The following is a 532-nucleotide window of genomic DNA, read 5'->3' on the forward strand; positions in this document are numbered from 1 at the left end:
TGACGGAATTTGTCCCTGGTAGAAGTTGCAAAGTGAGGCTTGTTTGCAGCTGGAAGGGCAGGATGAACTGCAAAATTGCAGTTGTTAGGGGTTAATTCCTCCTTTCCTTCTGACTGGAAAATTAACGACCTAAATCATTATACATTTTCAGTACCTCAAGGCAGACAAGCGGCAGAAGAACAAAAGACCCAAGGAGCGTGACAAGGAACTCACAATGAGCAAGACCAGAGAATGGGTAAGCTCTCTGATAATAGCAGTAAAAGCTCAATGGTTTGGCTCTATAACTCCAGGTATATTATTGCATATGGATAGAAGTAGCAACAATAAATATATTACATCCTGAAAACATAATTTTTTTGTTGTTGGATATACTGTCATTTAAGATCATTAGAGAATACTTCTTAATAGTGAGATCATAGTTTTATCAATGCATGGTAACTTTTTATCACATTTCATTCCAAGTATAACTGCCAGTGTTATTATTTCTGATGTTATAGAAAATATGGTTCCATCCTTAGTAGTAATAGCTTTG

At 36.3% G+C, this 532-nt stretch overlaps 1 protein-coding gene across 1 annotated transcript in view; it reads left to right on the top strand.

The window, feature by feature from the left end:
* LOC119585574 (sodium/hydrogen exchanger 8-like) overlaps nucleotides 1–532 on the top strand; it is a 20,369-nt gene that overhangs the window by 16,612 nt on the left and 3,225 nt on the right. The window contains exon 13 of the mRNA XM_037934241.1: nucleotides 152–235. Coding sequence (XP_037790169.1) covers nucleotides 152–235 — 84 coding nt within the window. The remainder of the gene's footprint in view (nucleotides 1–151; nucleotides 236–532) is intronic.

Source organism: Penaeus monodon, chromosome 20 (assembly GCF_015228065.2).
Source record: "Penaeus monodon isolate SGIC_2016 chromosome 20, NSTDA_Pmon_1, whole genome shotgun sequence".
In the NCBI taxonomy this organism is placed as follows: Eukaryota; Metazoa; Arthropoda; class Malacostraca; order Decapoda; family Penaeidae; genus Penaeus; species Penaeus monodon.